Source organism: Pygocentrus nattereri, chromosome 10 (assembly GCF_015220715.1).
Source record: "Pygocentrus nattereri isolate fPygNat1 chromosome 10, fPygNat1.pri, whole genome shotgun sequence".
NCBI classification, from domain to species: Eukaryota; Metazoa; Chordata; class Actinopteri; order Characiformes; family Serrasalmidae; genus Pygocentrus; species Pygocentrus nattereri.
In genome coordinates, this window is record NC_051220.1 from 5,122,501 (window position 1) to 5,142,500 (window position 20,000).

General features: G+C 42.2%; 1 protein-coding gene across 4 annotated transcripts in view; it reads right to left on the reverse strand.

Annotated features, from left to right (window-relative positions):
• Positions 1 to 20,000, reverse strand: part of kcnh1a (potassium voltage-gated channel, subfamily H (eag-related), member 1a) — a 134,250-nt gene that overhangs the window by 29,168 nt on the left and 85,082 nt on the right. For all 4 annotated transcript variants that reach the window (XM_017707779.2, XM_017707777.2, XM_017707776.2 and 1 more), the window contains one exon: positions 14,503 to 14,699. In XM_017707779.2, the coding sequence (XP_017563268.1) occupies positions 14,503 to 14,699 (197 nt within the window). The remainder of the gene's footprint in view (positions 1 to 14,502; positions 14,700 to 20,000) is intronic.

Below are 20,000 nucleotides of genomic sequence, written 5' to 3' on the forward strand. Positions count from 1 at the left end.
AATGAAAATAAACGTCACATTTTCTGTGCAGAAAATGAAATGACTAAACTGACAGTGTGGTAAAGAACAACGTTCTGCATAAGTAACCTAATCCACCTACTATCCTTCTGAGCTTCCAGCAGACGCTCTTCATTTCATCCCCTAGACGAATCTCTACCCTGTCTTACTACTGAGTTTAGCTTCTTCTTCTTATTCTGTTACTTCTGCACCGTTTTAAGGTGGAACTGAAAAACTTACTGGCATCAAAATGTAACTGTTGAAGGTGGGATGGAAACTCTTTGGCACCAAAACATAACTGCAAGAGCGTTTAAGGTAGAACTGAAAACTCGCTGGCACCACAGTGTAACTGCTGCACTGTTTAAGGTGGAACTGAAAACTCACTGGCACCAAAACAAAACTGCAACAGAGTTTAAGGTGGAACTGAAAAATTGTTGGCACCAAAATGTAACTGCTACAGTATTTAAGGTGGAACTGAAAACGTATTGGCACCAAAATGTCACTGCTGCACTGTTTTAAGGTGTAACTGAAAACTCGTTGGCACCACAGTGTTAACATTTAAGGTGGGATGGAAAATTGGACTCATCTATAGGAAATCAAAACAAGACTGGTTGCAACTTCAAAACTGTGCTGATCTCTCCATCTCATGAAGTCATAACCAATAAGAGACCTTGCTTAGCTATATCTATCTATATACCACAGTGAAGAACAATTCCTGACTGGCATATTTTCCACTAAACGCTTCAAGTATTTTCATTTCAGATGTTTCCATTCTTTTGCCTCCACTGTATACTGAACAGTATATGAGTAGTACTGTAATACTTGCAGAGTTTAAATACAAGAAAGATTCTGAATACATTATAGACTTTAGCATTTTTAATTCCCAGATATCATTAGATCTTCTCTAAAGGCCTAGAGGGTTCCCATCTGCATTTGAGTGAACAAATGGGCATTCAGTAAACTGTGGGAAGGGAAAAAAAAAACAATGAAAAAAATGCACACAGAGCTACAGGCTCACTTTTTACTTCATAGCATTGTTGTTAAAGGAAACGTTTGGCAAAAAAAACAAAATAAAACATATTTATGCCATTTTGAGTTTACGCAGATATTGTTTATCACTCAAGACATGTTTTGTGTCTTTAGTTTTTTTTGCTTCTTTAGTTTGGCACCACAGCCATGACGCTAATACTGCTTACAAACTGAAGTCAATAGTCACCCAAATCTTTTCCACCAACACAGCTCCAAACATCCACTGCATTCAGATTTTCATTAAACTTGTGCAGACTTCTTGAAGTGGTTTTGGACACAATCATAAAACTGAACAAAAACGTTGCTGTATATTTCAACACTGCGGTCAGCCATTGTAAAGGCATATGGACACCACAGATGACGTTCACAATTATAGGAATAACTGTTAATCTTCAAGTTACAAACTAAAGATTCATGTTTAAAAATAGAAACAACAGAAACTGAATGTAATCTAGCGTCCATATGCCTGTGTGACAAGTGTACATGAAGGGGATTCAGATTCGCAAAGGAATCAGAATTAGGCAACACCTGTCTCAAATGGCTGACCAGAGCATTCAGCTACACAGCGAAGTCAGCATGGTAAGCATGGTATGTACAATTTTATGGCAGGTCATACTGTGTCCTAAATCCCATCTATAAGTCTGCACAACCTTAATGAAGACATGGATGTGATTTGAGCCAGATAAGAGAAGTTTTGGGGATGTATTTACAGAAAATATTTGGGTGACTATTGACTTCTATTGTCTGTTAGCTACATTAGCCTCGTAGCTTCAGCACAAAACTAAAGAAGCAACATTTGGACACTTAACAGATAGAGAAATGCATTTGAAAATATGCATTATTATTCAAAAATAGCCAAGGTAGTGGAGTGCTGCATCATTAGATGAGCTAAAGCTAACACTAGAGCTACCCAGAACGACGTTGGATGCTGATGAGGACTCATCCTCTTATATACAAGGTCTTTTCTCCTCAGTGGACAATATACCAACAAGTTTCCGGACCTAGCAAACCTCAGCTAGAGTAGCTAGCTTGGTTAGTGTCTAGATAAAGCTGCGCTACTTCTGACTAAAGGTCAGAAGGGGTGCCCAACACCCTGGTCTTGGTACTCAAGTAACTCCATGTAACACCTCTTCTGGTTAAAGAAGGACCAACTCTTAGAGCAGCAGCATTGAAACTAAACTTTCCAGGGTTGCGTTGTTGGGCCCTTATGCTCTAGAACAAGGCTGCTCGTGGATTGGTACTGGACCACTCTCAACATAGCAATGATATTCCTACAGAATGGTCCACCACCCAAATAATCACTGTGGTCCTGTGGTCAGAAATCAACAAATGATAAATGGGGTAGCAATTGGTAAACTGCAGCTGTTGCAGCTATACAGTGGATGTATAAGTTAGGCATTTGTGATAAAGTGGCCAGTGAGAGTATAATTGCATATACTGTTCTAGTAGACACTCTGTACTGTAATGGTAAAGCCTGGCTGGACTGAAGTAGTGTGGACAGCTCGCAGCTACAGCACAGTCTGTGGATTTAGCTGATCCCTCTACATCACATACTCAGGTTGCAGCACACTGCGGTTTAATTTGAACCCCCTACCGCATCTTCCCTCTCATTTACACTACAGATGCCTGTCCCTCTGCGTGTCTGCTCTAGTCTCAGATAGTCCGCAGTGGCTTCAGAGAGCCAGTATGAGTCAGTCAGCGTTCTGCATGTGTGCAGGCCATTCTGTTTCAGAGAACTCTCAGAAGTTGAAATTTTTTTCCTGTAATTAACAACACTCAGTAAGCATTTGGGAGCTGAGGAGACACTCCTAAGTTTTGAAAGTGACATAATTTCTTGTTTTTGTTGGACATAGAATTTCAGCTGTTAAACAGCTCAGGAGCTCATTTATTATATTTTTCATTTCATGACCCTCCAAATGTTTTCAGTGAGTGACAGGTCTGCACTGAAAACAGGTCAGCTTAGCGCCCGGAGTCTTTTAATACCAAGCCGTGCTGCTGTAAAATATGCAGAATGTGGTTTGACACTGTTGCTGAAATAATCAAGGCCTTCCCTGAAAAAGACGTCGTCTGGACGGCAGCATATGTTGCCAAAACATGTATATATCGTTCAGCATTAATGGTGCCTTCACAGACGTACACTTTACCCACGCCATGTGTACTAATGCACCCCTATACCATCATGAATACTGGCTTTTGAACTGTGCACTGATAACAAGCTGAGTGGTCTTTAGCCCGGAGGACACAGTGTCCAAATAATTTGACTTCCCCTCATCTTAAATGAGCTTGGGCCCAGAGAAGGTGGCAGCGTTTCTGGATCCTGTTTATATTTGGTTTCTTCTTTGCGTTTTAGAGTTTTAACTTGCATTTATAGATGCAGTGATGAACTGTTTTCACAGACAGTGGTTTTCAGAAGTGTTTCTGAGCCCATGCAGTGATTTGAAGGAGGAACATCTCAGAGAGACGAAGAAGCTGATGGAGGAGACAAAGAACCTGAGGATGGAGGACAAGAGGTGAAAGAAAGATGAGAAAATCTGGAGGAAGGAAAGCAGGAGATAGAGCAAAAGATTTCTGAGCTGGAGAGAGCCAGGCAGAGGATGGAGAAGGAGCGCAAAAGAGAGAGAGAGAGAAAGGAGATGAGAGAATGCAAGAAGAGGCTGCAGATGCAGAGAGAGAAGGAGACAGAGGAGATGAAGGAATACAGGGAGAGGATGGAGCGAGAAAGAGCAGAAGACAGAAAGGAGGCTGAATATACAAAGAAGGTCGAGGAGAAACAGAAGGAGCTGGAGAAGGAGGAGAAAAGAGGAGGAACAAAGAGGACAGAGAGTGCCATGAAAGTATAAACCTCAGAGCAGGAGAAGAGCAGCAGAGCCAGAAGCAGCAGCTCCAAGGAAGCATGCAGAGGTAAAGAGAAGGACGCGAGGAAAAAAGAGGAAGAGTGTGTTCAGCAGATGGTAGAGTGAGATGCAGGAGGAGCAAAAAAGAATCATCATTATTATTATTATTATTATTATAACTTATATTATTATAAACTTATTATTAATAAATAAAACATGTTCTTCACCAGATGAACTGCACTTTCTTTTGGCCTGACATTCAAACACGACTCCATTCGAGAAAGGTAACGCGAGCATTTACTAATTATAAAATTACAGAATTAAAATTAGACGAAGCCTCATGATTTTAGTACATTTTGATTTGTATTCTAGGGTGCTTTCTGCCCAACGACTGCGGTTATTCTAGGGTGATTCTCGGTGGTTGTTATGGTATCCCAGGTGTTTGCTAGGATGTTGTTTGGTGGTTGCTATGGTATCCCAGGTGGTTGTGATGGTGTTGCTAGGCAGTTGCTATGGTTCTCCACATGGCAATTGGGTGCTGTTAAAAGACTTGTATTGGCATGACATAAGTTGGATGCACAAACTGTTGTACACCATTCATTTCTATGGGTAAAAAATTCGTTATTTAACGACGAATGTACAAAAACTAGTCCCATCAAATTTTAAAAGTTTAAAAAGTTTTATTTAGTTATATAAGTTATATAGAAGTTTCACCAAATTTTCAGAAAGAAGCAAACTTCAGACAACAAACGCGTCTTTACCAGAACCAGTCCTGACCTCGCTGGGCCCTCCTACCTGAACCAAATGCCATGCAGTCACAACTGACACCCTAGTGCTCCTTTAAAATAGTTTGCTCCATCTGTCGGTCTAAGCAAAAGCAGATATATGCAGATATGCAGACCAGAATGAGGCATAAACAGACTATATTTATTAAATAGAATGTTTTCTATATAATCTAAAACCAAAGGGAATATTAATGTTAATTTTATTGGCTGCATCAGGCCCATTCAAACTGGCTCCACTGGATTTTCTGTCATACATTTTCAAATGTAAAACACTATTTATACTATGGCTTGGCTGAATACTTGATAGGTTATTATTTACAGAGAGATGTGTGTCCATAATGTCTAGTATTCCCAGCAAATCAACATTTTCAATCAATATTTAATCAATATTCAATGTCAATTCTTTGTCCAGAGCTGTGACTAAACCTAGACTGAGAGACTAGAACTGTGTTCCAATTCAGGGGCTGCATTTGAAAGCCAGTTCAGATTAATTGTTAAAAAAGCCAAAACTTCATTTTGTTTTAGAGAGCAAAGAGCAGAGAGAGGGAAGCACCTTCAAAAACTTCAAGAACTTTAAAATGTGTTCGTATGTGCATTATGATTTATTTATATTTACATTATTTTATTATGTTTACATCGATGTGTTTTTTCCGAGCTGCGGCCTGTCAAACGTAAATAGATAAACAGTTGTATTTTATTCTCACAGACTAGAGAGAGATGCACTGTCCAGCTAGCACATCAACTTTTACACATTAAACATTGCTATTATTTGCTGACATAGTGAGCGTATAAAGCCAGCCAGCTCTGGTCTTGACTTATCAATACATTTTCAGTAAAGAGGACAATGTAACTTTATTTATGCCTGTTTTCATGCCTCTCTGGGTGTCTGTGTGTAACAAAGAGAGATGTGGGAGGACCATATGGCCTTATATCCTCAACTACTCCACACATTTATTCAGCTAGATTCCTCTAATCTCCTACTGAGAACATAACACAATTATTAATTACTGTCTAATTCCGCTGATTACCTCTCTCTGAGTGTACCGGAAGCCGTCAGAGTGAAATCTGCTTCTCTTTTTCCTGACTGATATATGGCCTGTGTTTATGAGCAGACTTCATCCAGAACACCGTTAATTATATTAGAGCAGCCGAGCAGAGCTGAATTGTCTCTGACAGGCTCTGCGTGATGACCGACGATGTCGGGCGATGTGGGGGGGACAAGCTGGGTGATGGTCCTCGTATTGTTTGCTGGTGTAGATTTGTGGGTTTGCACCCCCACACACATCTCTCACACTCACCGCTTCACTGGTTTCTGCTGACCGGTCTTAGATTACACACACTCATCACCACCTTACAGAATCTGATCCTCCAGCTTCGACCACGCGCCCCTTACTGACTGACAAAACACACTGCATCCAAACCACACACACACACAGGATTACAGGGGAAATCCACCGATTTCATAAAATTTCTTGAATGACTTGCATTTAGTGCCCACTCTGAGAGGAAATGTAATAAATGTAGGGTGGTCTCTTACTTTTGCACAGCACTGCATAGATCAGTCGATTTGGAGCGGCCACTCTCAGGATCTTCCGGTGTACAAAAAGTGGCATATGCAAAAGTTTCGGCACCCCTGGTCTTTACAGAGAACACATTTCTGCACACTGTAATGCATGATCACTGTTTATTTGTTAAATTTAACATGTTGAGAAGCAAACATAACATAAAATATGGCCTTTGCAAAAGTTTATTTAAAATTTAAAGATTCAGAGAATCTGAGAAATCTCTGTATGCAAGGGATACGGCCAAAAACCAGTATTAGCTGGCTGTGATCTTTGGGCCCTCAGACGGCACTGCATTAAAAACAGACATGATTCTGTGGTGGAAATCACTGCATGGGCTCAGAAACACTTCTGAAAACCACTGTCTGTGAAAACAGTTTGTCGCTTCATCCACAAATGTAAGTTATAACCGTGCAAAGACGAAACCACTTATAAACAGGATTCAGAAACGCTGCAACCTTCTCTGGGCCAAAGCTTATTTAAGATGGACTGAGGAGAAGTGGTAGTGTTCATTTCAGCAAGACAGTGTCAAACCACACTCTGCATGTATTACAACAGCATGGCTCCATAGCAAAAGAGTCTGGGTGCTAAACTGGCCTGCCTGCAGTCCAGACCCATCAACACTGAAAACATTTGGGGCATTATGAGTGAAAAATATGATAAAGCAGACCTTGAAATGATGAGCAGCTGAAATCCTGTTTCAAGGAAGAACAGGAAAACATTTCACTTTCAAAACTACAGCAGTGTCTCCTCAGTTCGCAAACAGAGTGCTGTTACAAGAAGAGGTGATAAAACACAGTGCTCAACACGCCCCTGTCCCAACGTTTTTGGAACCTGTTGCAGGCATCAAATTCAAAATGGGCATATATTTTTCAAAAAACAATACAATTTCTCTGTTTCACTTTTGATATGCTGTCTTTGTACTATTTTCAGTGAAATACACTCACCAGCCACTTTATTAGCTAGTAAAAGGGTTGGACCCCCTTTTGCCTTCAGAACTGCCTTAATTCTTCGTGGCAGACTTTCAACAAGGTGTTGGAAACATTCCTCAGAGATTCTGGTTGGTTATTTGAGTTCCTGTTGTCTTTCTATCATCTGGAACCAGTCTGCCCATTCTCCTCTGACCTGTCACATCAACAAGGCATTTTCGTCCACACAACTGACCGCTCACTGGATATTTCCTCTTTTTCGGACCGTTCTCTGTAAACCCTAGAGATGGTTGTGCGTGAAAATCCCAGTAGCCTGGCAACCAGCTTACTTTACATTAAACCGTATATATATGTGGGTATATATCCCACACTAAGATAGTCCTAAACTGCTGATTGGCTCCACTCAGAGCACTGCTTCTGCAGGAGAATCCAGCTCAAAATCCTCCTTCACTTTGTCTTTCATCTCTGTACTGTTTTTCTTCTTCTTAAGCTCTTGGTGTCAAGAGGCACAAACAAACTGAAGCGCATACACGAGTTTCCAAGGGCATTTTTACAGTGAAGGACACACTCAGTTATAATGAATTCACTCACTTGTTTGGTTAAAGATGAAAAATAGAAAGACAGGGATCATTTTCCAATACAGAGTGTGTGTGTGTGTGTTTCTGTGTGTGTGCGTGTGTTTGTGTGTGTGCGTGTGTGTGTGTGTTTGTGTGTGTGTAGGTGTTGAACAAACTCTAACCCTAATCAAAGCTGTGATAAGCTTCTGAGACGGTGTGACTGAGCTGCTTTACAGTAAATAGGCTTATTCAGTGTTTCCTGGGCGACCATGAACCACACACTTACCCTCACACACACTAACACACACACACACACACACACACACACACACACACACACACACACACAAACACACACAAACACACTACAATTTGCAAAACAAAGCATTAATCTTGGTGTAAATACACTGCCATCCCCTCCTTCTACCTACTGTTGCGCACCTGGATGAAGCTGACCCTTAATCATATCTCCACCCCGCACTTACCCCAACACACAAACACATCTGAACACACATAGAGGGCTTAATGAAAAATCATTTAAATTTTTTGTTCATATTAGCTTACTTCACAAGGCCCTGCACTACAATCCCCAGCATGAACTGCAATAAATGTGTGCCCCCAGTCCCATACACCCAACAACAGTCTAGGGGACAGCGGCTACACCTCAATTCTATCCCACCAGTCATATCACCAAACACACATGGTGTGTTTCAGCTGCAGTTCAACCAATATTAACATTTAGCTCAGAAGCTCAGAATTTGTTCCCGATGATGAATGAACAGGTGTCTAAATCAGGCAAACAGGTAGGTGACCTACCTGCTCAGGAAATGTTTCAAGTTTTCATTTGTTATTTCAAGGTCTATTACAACTGTCTATATTTTGCTGTTAACACATTGCCGTATTTTGCCATTATGCATTTGCTAAAGATTCTATAATTTGCATAATCTGACATGGCAGAGTTAAACAAAAAAAAGTTAAAGTTATGATAAGAAGATAAAAATGCACTAAAATAAGTACCCAATTGTGGCATGCGCCCATCCACTGGGCACCAACGATGATGGCCGCGAGAGCTGGCAGGAAGGCAGGGCCTGGCGGGCAGGCGCGTGCCAGCCACACCAGTATTGCCAGGCTTTTCCTAGCAATCATCTAATTACACTGATTAATAATAATTATTTTCTAAATTGCTCCCAAATTGGCACCATAGCAATACACATAAGGGAATTAAGAGAATCCATTCAACTATTAATCCTTTACACAAAAGAGCAGAGCCCATGCAGACACGGGGAGGGCATGCAACACTCCACACAGGACGCTGGTCGCCCAGCTGGGGAATCGAACCCAGTCTTCTTGCTTGAATTGTTTTTGGAGCTTAGTTTCCATATATGGACTGCATGGACTCAAAATAGCAGCCTTTTTGGATCTGGAGGGGACCCGGTGATTCGCTAACAGTCCATTCATGCTCAACTGCACAACTGCAGTAAACCGGTCCAAAAGAATGAAATGCATCATACACCTCGCTGTCCAGTCATTTGAACCTATCAGCAATAAGCTTTCGCTGATAACTTCAATATGTTCAGGCTCTTATTAAGCATCATTGCTGGCACGTGACCGATCCAAACACTTTGACACTGCCAATGAGAGCGTGGCATGAACCCCTTCGCAAAGGACTTGGATTTAAACAGCTGCTTAATGCACTTTTACACTACCAACTAGCACTTTTACCAGCTCCAGCCCCGAGGGTGTGATGCAGCATCACGTTTTTTTGCAAGTCCGACCAAATTAAAGGAAAGATAGGCAGCTATTAATCCACAGCGAGCTGCTTTTATGGCCTTTATTCAGGAACTGGCTCAGGGGTCTTTCTGCAATCGAGATTCTGCCTGATACTTTCACAGTACAGCCGCTGCTGGTTCGCCTCAGACTGACATGACTCACTGCGTTTTGCTGTTTGTCCCTGCTTTTATTCTGAAATGAGTCTCTTGAGTCCTTGAAGGCGGAATGGCGTTCGGATGGTGTTATTCTGACGTTGGGTTTGCGTAAAGGCCTCTCCAAATCAGCACTGAGATGAAGATGAGGAGTCTTTCTCTCCTTGGAGTGATCCTGTGGATCTTGGATCGCCTTCACACGAGCAGCGGAGTGCGGGGGTGGACGGGTCGGCCAGTCAAGAACTGAAAATCATGTCACAAGAGCAAGCCTTATCTTCACAGGTGCTTGAAGCCTTATGAGGTGTGTAGGCATGTGTGTGTGTGTGTGTGTGTGTGTGTGTGAGAGAGAGAGAGAGAGCGTAGAGTGTGTGTCTGTGCATACATGTTTCAGTCTATTCCAGGGGTTGTCAACCCAAATGTTAAGAGCCATTTTGTCAAGTTTCAACAAAAATCGAACCACCTTGGGAGTCACAACATTGTCCATTTTACCATCTTGGCTGTAAATATGTCTCAGTCTGTGCCAACACCCTAGTATAGACTAAAAATATATAACATAAACGAAACGCTGACTTACTTTGACTTGCTCTGCTTTAAGCTTTGGCTGAGCTGTAGCCACTTTTCTCGCATCTCCAGCAGGAAACCTTTCCATTAAAGTAGTAGTAGTTTCTTGTGAAATGTCTCTCAGCGTACGACCTTTTACAAGGCTGAAGTCGCTTCTCACTCGCCAGCTTCTTGCTCAAATTTTCCCGTTCTACCTGAAATGAACCAGAATGTTACTGCTGCACCATTTAAGATGGAACAGGAAAATTCGAACAAGAAACTGACTTCAGCTTTGTGACTTCTTAGTGTCTGACAGTTTCTCGTTGCAGATTAAATGTATCAGGAAACCAACTGGAGTGATTATAAATGCAAATAAGTCCATTCGTCTCCAAATTATTGATATTCGTCTCTCTCTTTGCCTTTGTTAGTTAGTAAAGGCGAGATTGTTGTCTGCATTGCTATGATGACCAACAGTCTGCAAGTCAACCTTCAGGGTTAAAGGGTGAATTAGCACTATTTTAACTCAAGTGTTTAAGACCATTTATTGTTCAACTGTGTTGAACGATCAGCAAAACTTTATTTTACTGTAAAGGAGGATTATTTTATTATTACCTACAAATTCTATTCTAATTCTAATTCTGCTGTGGAGCCACAACAGGGCAGTAAACGAGACAAACGTTACTGATGCCTGGGCTATCTGGAATTGTGCAAAAGTCAGAGACCACCCTTCAGTTTTTCAATTTCCAGTCATTTTCAGGAAATACTTCTGAGATCATCAGAAAAAAGATAAACCACTTGCATAAGGAATGAGAAAGTCAAATGATAATAAGTGGAAAAACTAGAGATTTCAAAACTGGAAACCAGCTGCAAGACCTGACAGACCACCAAAAGTGGCCAAGTCAGATAAACAGCACTTCAAACTTTCATCTGTGAGAGAGAGGAGAAAATCAAGCTGCTTCAGATCTGAAAACATCCACAGGTGTTTCTGTCCATCCTTCCACTCTGTGAAGACATTTCAGCATTATGGGTCTGAAAGGATGTGCCACTGCTAAAGTAGCCTCAAATCACTGAATGTGGTGACAACTCAAAGCAAAGAAGCTGAAAATGCAACCAACTCACTGTCCACTCTGACCTTATCAGTCCACTTAGTAGATGTAAAGCCAGAGATGACAGCTCATCTGTTGCTGCACAGTTTGGGTTGGTCATCCTGTAGTCCTTCATCAGTGGTCACAGGACGCTGCTGGCTGGATATTTTTGGTTGTATTTTGGATCTCAGTCCAGCAGTGACACTGAGGTGTTTTAAAACTCCGGTAACACTGTGTCTGATCTACTCGAACCAGCGCAACGCATACTAACACACCACCACCACCGCATCAGTGTCACTGAAGTGCTGAGAATCCCACCACCCAAATAGTCCCTGCTCTATGAGGGTCCATGGGGGTCCTGACCACTGAACAACAGGGGGGTAACAAAGTATCAGAGCAACAGATGGACTACAGTCTGAAACTGTAGAACTACAAAGTGGAGCTGATAAAAGAATAAATAATACACTGGTAACATCCAGTTAGACTCAAAGAACAGTGAAGTGCCCTTGTGTCAAAGGGACAAAACAAAAGTGTCATCAACATGCCATTCAGGACAGAAACTGTCAGGCGTACCAGAGCAGGCGCTCAGTGCTGAGGCAGTGTGAGTGTCAGCCCACGGGCCATGTGTCCTCCGTGGTGCTTCTCTTTCTGTCATCCACACTGGGACGAGCCAATCATTCCCTGCTCTAATAATAGCAACAATCTGAGACCTACTTTCAGCACAGAGATCGATAAGGGCCAGTACTACTGTGCAGGGCTGCATGCTGGGGTTCCTTACGAATCACGTCTTTGTTAGTAGTAATGTCCAATTCGAGAAACAAAATGCCGCTGTTAATGTCATCCGGCTCTCTAATGCAACGCCATCAAGGTTTAGCAAACTACAACGGGTTCAGTTGTGGGGTGAAATCTGTCACTTGACAGTATAATGGGAGGTAGGAGGGACTCAGATAACCTCTCTTAATGATACACTGCTCAGTATAGGACAATCTGGTACATGCAAATGCAGTAAAGTGTGTCTGAATCTACAACCCCATTTCCAAAAAAGCTGGGACACTGTGCAAAATGTAAATAACGTTTGACGAGCCCAACTGTGAACGCACCATTAATGCTGAATGATATATACGTTTTGGCAACATATATTGCCATCCAGACGATGTCTTTTTTCGGGGAAGGCCTTCATTATTTCAGCAGGACAATATCAAACCACATTCTGCATGTATTACAACAGCATGGCTCCATATTAAAAGATTCCAGGTGCCAAACTGACCTGCCTGCAGTCCAGACCTGTCACCCACTGAAAACATTCAAGGAGGTCTAAGCAGATTTCTCTATGGAAATAATGAATAGCCTTTTCATGCATAGCTGCTACTGCTCCCTGTGCTAAACAAATATGTCATGTTTTTCTGTATATACCATATACAAACAGTATTTCATCAGAATATTCTTTGAATTATGAGGTCATCAAAAAGTCTAAATCCGATTATTGTGACAAGCTAACACTGCTGTGCACTGAACTGGCATCATAAGACTGGCAGCCTCACTAAAAATACCCCAGTAACCTCATTATTCAATTATTGTTAGCTACATTAGCCTCACACCTCCAGTGTGAAAACTAAAGAGGCAAGCTTCACCAAACGTGCATCGGCTGATCGACTAACTTCTGGAGTAAAGGGGACACTTTGCACATTTTTTGCCCAACTGTTCCTTCTAGAAAGGTGAAGATGGAGAAATTGCAAAAGAGGAATTTCAGCAAACCTCGCTGCTTCTTACATTCAGTCCTCTATGTGTCAATCAAAGGGATAAGACAAGATAAGAGGCAGCTCAGATAAGAGGCAGCTCAGATAAAGGTTGGCACGGCAGACATAGAGAGAGAGAAGGCATCACACACTGTTTCTAGTAAAGTCTGTTCAGTGTGGAGGAAATCGAACCAGATTCAGCAGAGTTGGCTTATCCCCAGCGAGCAGAATGTTCCTTCACATCAGATGATCTAGGAAATTCACGTTCTAGAATGACTTCCATACAAGTCAGCATGATGCAGCTAATTTAGCTCTGGAATAATTACTTAACAAGGACACAGTTTCACTGACATGAAGCTCCACATTTATCAAGCAGCAAAAGCTATCTGAGTGCTAGTGCTGAGTGAGTAAATGGCTGAGTGAATGAGTGAGTGAGACAATGAGCGAATGAGTCAGTGTTTGACTGACTAAGTGAGTGTGTGAGTCAGTGCATGAGTAAATGAGTGACTGAGACAGTGAGTGAATGACTGAGACAGGAATTGTATCAGTGAGTGTCTGACTGAGTAAGTGATTAAGTGAATAAGTGAGTGACTGGCTGAGTAAGTGAGTCAGTGAATGAGTGAGTGACTCACTAAACCAGTGAATGAGTGAGTGACTGACAGAGTGAGTGAGTGAGTGAGTGAATAAGTGAGTGAGTGACTGAATGAGTGAGTGATAGTGACTGAGTAAGTGAATCAGTGAATCATTGAGTGAGTGGCTGACCGAGAGTCTGAGTGAGTGACTGAGTAAGTGAATCAGTGAATAACTAAGTGAGTGAGTGACTGACTAAGTGAATCAGTCTATGAGTGACTGACTGAGTGAGCGACTGAGTAAGTGAATAAGTGAGTGACTGATTGAGTGTCTGAGTGAGTGAGTGAGTGAGTCAGTGAGTGAGTGAGTGACCAAGTGAATCAGTGAATGAGTGACTGACTGAGTGAGCGACTGACTGAGTAAGTTATCTGATCAGAAATCTGCCACTAATATGATACAAATCTGACCTACTGCCAAATATCCCTATCTTTACAAACCCTGACATGGCTGACCACAGTGTGACCAATTTGCAACCTGGCCAAAGGCAGACCAGGTCCTATTGATCCCATACAAGCATGTTTGTTTTTAACTAGGATCTTTCAGCGTCAGACACCTGCACCGTTGTTTGTAAAGGTTTGGAAGCCCCTGGTCAACCTGCATGCTTTGAGGGATTTTTTAAAGTGAAAATGAGATAACAACCTCTACAGAGAACACACTTCTGCACATCTTAAGACATAATCACTGTAAATATTGTACACTGAGGAAAAAACAGAGAACGTTTGTTTTTAATGTGTGAAATTGTAGTTTATCTGTAGTGTATTATAATACTTTCATACATATTGTTTTATATTGAAAATGCAGTGATTTCAAACTTTTCGGTGGTTATTCAGAATGAGTGTGAGAATGCAAACACACACACACACACACACACACACACACACAGGTGTGTGACTCACGCGTTTGCGGAGGTTGTATGTGAGCAGCAGGTTGCGGGAGAAGTGATTGGAGAAGGCCGTGTAGAACTCCAGCACTTTCAGCAGGGCGTCCCGTTTGATGACGTGCAGGTCACAGTAGGTCAGTGCCCGGACGTTCGCGCAGGACTGCGCCAGAGTCACCTCCTTCCAGAACACATCACCAAACACATCCCCTTTACCTGCACACAAACAAACGGAAATTGTTACAAACATAACAATAACTATATTCAGAGTTCGACATACGGCCTGCACTCAGTTCCAGGACATTCCAGGTTCACACAGAGGTCGGCACATGGCATCATTTACAAACCTTTGTAATTTTGTCGATTAAGCAGTTTGAGTATCAGTTTGATTAATTGACAGTTTGTGGCAGTCGTGGGCTGGAGGTTAGGGAACCGGCTCTGTGACTGGAAGGCCACCGGTTCGATCCCCAGAGCCAACAGTACGTGACTGAGGTGTCCTTGAGCAAGACACCCAACCCCCAACTGCTCCCCGGGTACTGCGGATAGGGCTGCCCCCCACTCCGGGCAAGTGTGCTCACTGCCCCCTAGTGTGTGTGCTCACTAGTGTGTTTGTGGTGCTTCACTTCATGGATGGGTCAAATGCGGAGGTGAAATTCCCCCGTTGTGGGAATCATAACTGTCGTTTAAATTTGATCTCCACCTTTTAGAAAGTGTACTTCCATAAAAGTTAAAAGAATACTAATAATATTCACTGAGTCAATTTCCAATAGTTCTTTAACCATATGGCAACGACTTTTTCATTTGCTGGGAGCTTTATGAAAAAGTTTTATTAAAAATCTGATTGGATTTAAGAGCCTGATTTTTTAGATTAACCCATTTAATTTTTGGACAGTCCTTTAGCCGCTGGCACATTAAGTGTATAGCTTACGCGTGATTTTTCAGAACTATTTGTTACTTGATAGTTTCTGACATTTAGCCTAGTGTATTTCTCTATATTTGCACATATCTGCTATACATTTTTGGTCACACCATAGTACATTAAATGTATTATCATTTTTTTTACCTCCTGAATATTTTGGTCATTCCATAGGACATGAAATATTATTACATTAACTGTGTTTTTCAATGTCAAATATTTTAATCATACAAACTAAATATAAAAAATTACTTTATTAATTACCCTTGTACCCCCTGAATATTTTGCTCACACCATAAGCTATTAAATATTACTACATTTTAAAATTCCTGAATATTTTGCTCACACTGTAGGACATAATGTCACATATATAAGACAAACACTTGAATAAATATGTGGGGTGAGGAGTCATACGCTCATAGGAAGAATCTTCTCCAATGACTGTAAGCATACACACACATAGCATGCTTACAGAAAGCCCACACACTTACAGTATTTGTTTGAAACCTGGCATCATCATAGTGCAACAACTGAGCGTGAGATCACACGTTTCACGCATTCCAGCTGACATTTAGATATTACTGCGACGTACAATTACACTCCACATTAAGAGAGTGAAGCATTTATTCAAAAGGTCAAGTCTCCAAATTCACTAAGCAAATTGTCTGGTGTGTTTACTAACCGAGCAAGTAATTCTCTCTCTCTCTCTCTCTCTCTCTCTCTTTCTCTCTCTCTCTCTCTCTCTCTCTTTCTCTCTCTCTCTCTCTCTCTCTCTCTCTTTCTCTCTCTCTCTCTCTCTCTCTCTTTCTCTCTCTCTCTCTCTCTCTCTCTCTCTCTCTCTCTCTCTTTCTCTCTCTCTCTCTCTCTCTCTCTCTCTCTTTTTACACTGGGAAAAAAATGTACTGACATGACTGGGTTAAAATGTGTACATCGTTTCCACACAAATAATATATATGATGTTAAAGTGATTTTGCCTTTCAGTTTTCCTATTTTGAACAATAACAGTGTCTGTATAATATACTTTCATTACTATCTGGTTGAATGTGATGTAGGGGTCTGAGTTGAGTCTCCAGTCTCATGGGTCCAAGCTGAGTCTTCAGTGTCTGTGGTCCAAGGTGAGTCTCCATTCTAATGGGTCCGAATGGAGTCTTGGGTTTCTGTGGTCTGAGCTGAGTCTCCTGTCTCATGGGTCCAAGCGGAGATTTAAGTTTCTGTGGTCCAAGTTGAGTCTGGATTCTAATGGGTCTGAGTGGAGTCTTAGGTCTCTGGGGTCCGAACTGAGTCTCCAGTCTCATGGGTCCAAGCGGAATCTTGAGTTTCTGTGGTCTGTGTAATTGTAATCCAATACAAATCTGCAATGTCTGTAGTTTTTACAAGTGTGCTATGTAATTGTTCTCCAGCAAATTACCTTCTACAACTTTCCAAACTTGGAGCTCCTTCAGTAATAGCAGTCCTGTTAGAATTGACCTTTTGGCGATGTAATACCAAAACCTAGTAATAGACAATGGCACCTTTGTTACTTTGCCAGGTGAGCAAGGCTAACTGCAAAAATGGAGCTCTTGGCACAGATCCTTCTCGTCAAAACAGGACTACTGTAATCTACACTCACCTGCTAATTTATTAGATACAAGGTTGGACCCCCTTTTGCCTTCAGAACTGCCTTAATTCTTTGTGACAGACTTTCAACAAGGTGCTGGAAACGTTCCTCAGAGATTCTGGTTGGTTATTTGAGTTCCTGCTGCCTTTCTATCATCTGGAACCAGTCTGCCCATTCTCCTCTGGCCTCTCACATCAACAAGGCATTTTCATCCACACGACTGACCGCTCACTGGATATTTCCTCTTTTCCGGACCGTTCTCTGTAATCCTAGATATGGTTGTGCGTGAAAATCCCAGTAGATCAGCAGTTTGAAATACTCAGACCAGCCCGTCTGGCACAACAACCACGCCATGTTCAGAGTCCCTTAAATCCCCTTTCTTCCCCGTTCTGATGCTCGGTCTGCACTTCAGCAAGTTGTCTTGACCACCTCTACATGCCTAAATGCATTGTACCTAATAAAGTGGCCGGTGAGTGTACATAATTTTTGCTGATGATCTAATCTGCAGCTGTTATGTTATGTGGATACTTTACAAGCCTAATGCTATTCTATCTAGCACTGACCGAAAGTTTGTTGTTGTTTGTTTGGATCCATTTAACTCTAATCTTATCACTGGATGAATGTCCAAGCTGTGACATTTTGATCCGGGTTATCTGAGTTAATTCGGAAAAATTGCAGATACTTTATCCCACATGAACTGGCCAGTTGAGTCCTTTACACATGACATCACTTGACCTCCTCTGGTACAACTAATCCAGCTTGAGCAGGGCTTATGTCTCGTTATTATCTACAGGCATTGTATTACACAAAGGTCTACTTGCCCACGCTAAAAGTCTGTCAGGTTTGACAGAGTCTTCAAATTAACAAGGCTTTTATAAGAGGAAAATAGCCTGAAGGTCAGAAGAATAGAAGCTATAAACACAGTAAATGCAGTGTTTCAGGAAAGAGGCAAAAGAACTTGAAACAGCTATCTGGTCTGAAGTTTATATAGCACAGGGGTGCCCAACTCTGGTCCTGGGGGATGGTGTCCAGCACAGTTTGGTGACTTTCCTGCTCCAACAAAGCTGAATCTGTTCATATCCAGGTTTACCAAGTGAACTACCAAACTGTTACCGGACACCAGCCCTCTTTGACGGGAGTTGGGCATCCCTGATACAGCACATATGCTGCACCACTAATCCAGCTGGCGTTTTAGAAAGTTTCGAAGGTAAGTCTTCTGTTACTTACTAAAACGTGCCTTAAAAACTTCTTCTAGTTGCCTCTTTCCTTTAAACACTGTCTTTACTGCAGGTAGTGCTTCATTCTGTCATTCACTATAGGCTAAAAGTTTTCTGACAATGAAAGGCCTGGTATTTGAATCTGTATTGAACCTGCGCTGCTGTGAACTGCAGGACAGCGCTGCAGTGATGACTGCTCATTGCTGAAAACGAAAGGCTGTTTTCATTTGCAGGGAGGTTTTTAGCAGATAATCCGCTAAATTGGCCATCCCCACCGGTGCAAAATGTCAGCAGGCCGTCGGTCAGTAGACTGAACTCCTCTCTTAATAAATCTGCCCCAAAAATCGAATCATTTGAATCAACGTAATTTCAATGCCTCGCTTCTTTCAGTATATGAAGCCATCTGTTGGACGGGTCAGCTTTGCGCTGACAACGTCGTGACAGGAATCCACTTCCGAAAGAGTTTTTATCCCTGTGTGTGTCAGATTGTATAAAGTGGGCAGTCATTCAGAAAGGGCAAAGGCTCATCTTACATTCATCTCTCAGCAGCTCAGCTGATTACAAAGCAAATCAAATATTCAGCTCGGACTTTTAATGCGAGCGGGCAGGGACACAGCCCAAATGATTAAACCCTGAAATCCAGCTACCTTTGCAGAGGTGAGGTGAGGTACGCATACACATGCTTAATGAGCACAGGGGAGGTGAAGGCACTCAGGACACATTGTGATGCGCTCCAGATCATTTGCATGTCTGGCGGAGAGAGAGCGAAGCAGACGTTTTGACAGGAAGAATATTCCCTTGTTCCCCCCGCCAGAATAAACAGATAAACAAAAGAGTGCGCTTCCTCCCTCGTTTCCTTCTGCTCATCTTAAGGCAGCCTTTGGCTTAGATTAGACGTCCTCCTGGAGTGAGAGTGCTTTTGACTCGCTGTCAGCAAGCACACCCCTGTTTATTGCTTTGGACCCTCAGGGAAATCGCAACAGTCATTACATCACTATCACACTGACCGCTCTCTTAACGCCTCGGGTTTAACCCTCTCGTTTAACCCTCTAAAGGAATAAAACTAAACAGACCGAGCATCAGAACGGGGAAGAAAGGTGATTTAAGTGACTTTGAACGTGGCGTGGTTGTTGGTGCCAGACGGGCTGGTCTGAGTATTTCAGAAACTGCTGATCTACTGGGATTTTCACGCTCAACCATCTCTAGGGTTTACAGAGAACGGTCCGACAAAGAGGAAATATCCAGTGAGCGGTCAGTTGTGTGGACGAAAATGCCTTGTTGATGTGAGCGGTCAGAGGAGAATGGGCAGACTGGTTCCAGATGATAGAAAGGCAGCAGGAACTCAAATAACCAAACAGAATCTCTGAGGAACGTTTCCAACACCTTGTTGAAAGTCTGTCATGAAGAATTAAGGCAGTTCTGAAGGCAAAAGGGGGTCCAGTCTTTTACTAGCAAGGTGCACCTAATAAGTGCAGCACAACATATTGCAATCAATGCTTAATTCAATGCTCATTTAAGTGCTGTGTAAAGAGACGTATCTTCAGTCTGCATGTGAAGACAGTGAGAGACTCTGCTGTTCAGACAGCCAGTGGGAGTTCGTTCCACCACCTGGGTGCCAGTATAGAGAACATTCTCGACGCTTGTCTTCCACACGCCTTGAAGGATGGCGGGTCGAGCTGAGCTATACTCGAAGCTCGAAGGGCTCGTGGTACAATTAGAGATTTCACCATTGCCATCAATTCGGTAGGGGCTGGTCCATTTTTGGCTTTGTAGGCCAGCATCAGGGT